The following is a 2,399-nucleotide window of genomic DNA, read 5'->3' on the forward strand; positions in this document are numbered from 1 at the left end:
TGCAAAAAATGATAGGGTCTCAAATTATGTTATAACTTCAATTAAGCATTCGCTGCTCTAGAAGGGGACTTTTCAATTAGTAGTAGGAAATAAAAATGCACTTACAAATATCTATGATGGCTGCAACACACAAGAAAAAGGGAGCACAAAAGAAATAGGGACCGCTTATCAAAGAGGCATACCATCTCTAGTTTTTATTACATTGGTAGTGTAGTTCAAATTTAAATACAAATTGAAAGCGACAAATAACAATGAGCATTGACATGAAACAAGTAGTCATCTCATTTTATTTGCTTTTGCGGGAGCTATGTTGTTTATTTGGTAAACTACATTGATTCCGAACTATGTTATTTATTTAGATGCAGGATATTTTAATTAGTTTGGTCGCAACATTATTGTTTTCCATGTTTATGTGAGAAACTGCAGGAAAAAATGAGGAAAAGGGTGGCCGTGGACAAAAATGCATTAGGTCGCTGGGTTTGTTGCCGACCCAAACGGACAACATGGGCGAGATGGCTAATTTACTATCGGCACCCCCTCCACCCAAATAAAGGAAAACCGACATATTTGATATCCAAAATGGGCTGGATAGCTAGAGTTTTTTTTGTTTTGCGAATACAGTTTGGGCTTGGACAGCTAGAGATGCCATAAAGAGGGGCGGACACGAGCAAACCGTGAGAGGAGTGGTGTGGCAGCAAGCCATCTTCCTTCCGGATCACCATGCAAATTTGAGCAAAGATTCGGCAGACACCACGCTACTTCCATCAGATAACTATATAGCTCTTCATATTTGCATAAATTAAGAAGCAGCGTAAGATGAGATCCTAAGATGAAACTTCATTTTGCTGAAGCTAGTAGGTGGACACAGGTAGTGAGCAATATTCAGTCCTTCAAATGCAAACATATCACAACTCACATGAACATGCCACATTACTCCACAGTACTAGTAGTAAGCAGCAGAAGCGGAGCTAAATCTTGACTTGGGACACCTGACCGGCTAAACACACGAGTAGTACCTAGATACAACTGAATGGCTGCAACACATCGGTCCCTGCATGCATATGCCCGGCCTCTAGTTCTGGGACACGGCAGCGAGCCACGCCGCTCCGCCGTGCACCAGCGCCATGAACACCATCACTGCCACGGCCAGCGGGGAGCGGGGGCCCATCCCTGCAGTGGCGCATCCGATGCGGTAGCGGAACCCGTCCTCGAAGGTGGCGACGGCGAGGAGGGACGCGGCGGAGGAGAGGCCGATGGCGAGGAGGAGCATCCCGCGCAGCGCCGCCCTCTTCCACCCGGCGGCGACGGAGGCGATGCCCTTGGTGCCATCGGCGCCGGCCGCGGTGTTGTCCACCTTCATTATGACCCCGAGGAGGAGGATGCCGGCGGTGTAGGCGGCGGCCAAGAGGAGGCATTGAGTGTTGCCGACGCGGGCGTAGAGCTCCGTCTCGCAGGCGCTGGCCGGGTCGGGCGGGAGCGCGCGGAAGGAGGGGGAGTTGCCCATCACGCAGACGAGGCACAGCAGCTTGAGCTGCTCCGCCGCGACCGCCCTGAACATCGCCATGTCTCCCTGCAGAGCAGCCATTTTACAATCTTAAGATAAGGAATTCATAGCGAACTTGGTATGCTAATGCTTCGGTAGAGTGAATATATGCAAGAATGTAGCTACTATGGCTAATAAAGATCCTTGGTAGGACTTATAAATCAGCAGTCACACAAAACTAAAGTAATATGAACAGTAGGAACCATGAGCGAACTCAGCTCTATGGACCAATCCAAAATATTTTTGTAGCAAGTTTAGCTGTTAAGTAATTAACTATTGATTACGGATACAAGAAAAAAAAAAGGTCTAGTAGAAAGGAAATGTCTGTACACAAAAGGGCAGAGAAGGTTATTGGAGCAAGAAGCGATCTTTCTTCCGAAAAAGAAAGAAAATGCCTGCAGAATAGTAAAGGGATCTTTACAACACACATAATCTCGTTTTTAATACAGAAAAAAATAGAGATCTGTAGCATCCCAACACCTCGTGGATGACTAGAGAGTACGAAGGAGGGCTCTCAAATGTCAAAGAGAAGCCGGAAAAACTTGGAAAAGAACAGGGAAACATGAAAGAAAGTGGGCACATTTGAGTACACAAAGAAACACTACAAGATCTGCCGTTTCATACAAATCACCCACAGATGCAGTCAAGAACAAACGAACCAAAAGAAGTAGAGCACAAAAAACTCCAGATACGGTAGAGGGCAATGCGATCTAATTTCACCTCGGCTCTGCAGCTGCAAGACTCACTCTTCTGTTCTTGGGAGAGAAGAGGGAGAAGAGATTGCTGTGGTGACGTGTGGTTTGGAGATGGGGGAGAAGACCACTTTATGCGGCAGCAGCCGGAACTAGAGCAGTGC

General features: G+C 46.9%; 1 protein-coding gene across 1 annotated transcript; it reads right to left on the reverse strand.

Annotated features, from left to right (window-relative positions):
- Positions 1-817: 817 nt before the first annotated feature.
- Positions 818-2,399, reverse strand: LOC127291972 (uncharacterized). The gene is made up of 2 exons (XM_051321316.2): positions 2,264-2,399; positions 818-1,570 (listed from the first exon to the last, which is right to left on the reverse strand). Exon 2 carries the CDS (start codon positions 1,562-1,564, stop codon positions 1,073-1,075), a length of 492 nt encoding a protein of 163 aa, XP_051177276.1. The 5' UTR covers positions 1,565-1,570; positions 2,264-2,399; the 3' UTR covers positions 818-1,072.

The sequence above is a fragment of the Lolium perenne genome, chromosome 4, assembly GCF_019359855.2.
Source record: "Lolium perenne isolate Kyuss_39 chromosome 4, Kyuss_2.0, whole genome shotgun sequence".
Lineage (NCBI taxonomy): Eukaryota > Viridiplantae > Streptophyta > Magnoliopsida > Poales > Poaceae > Lolium > Lolium perenne.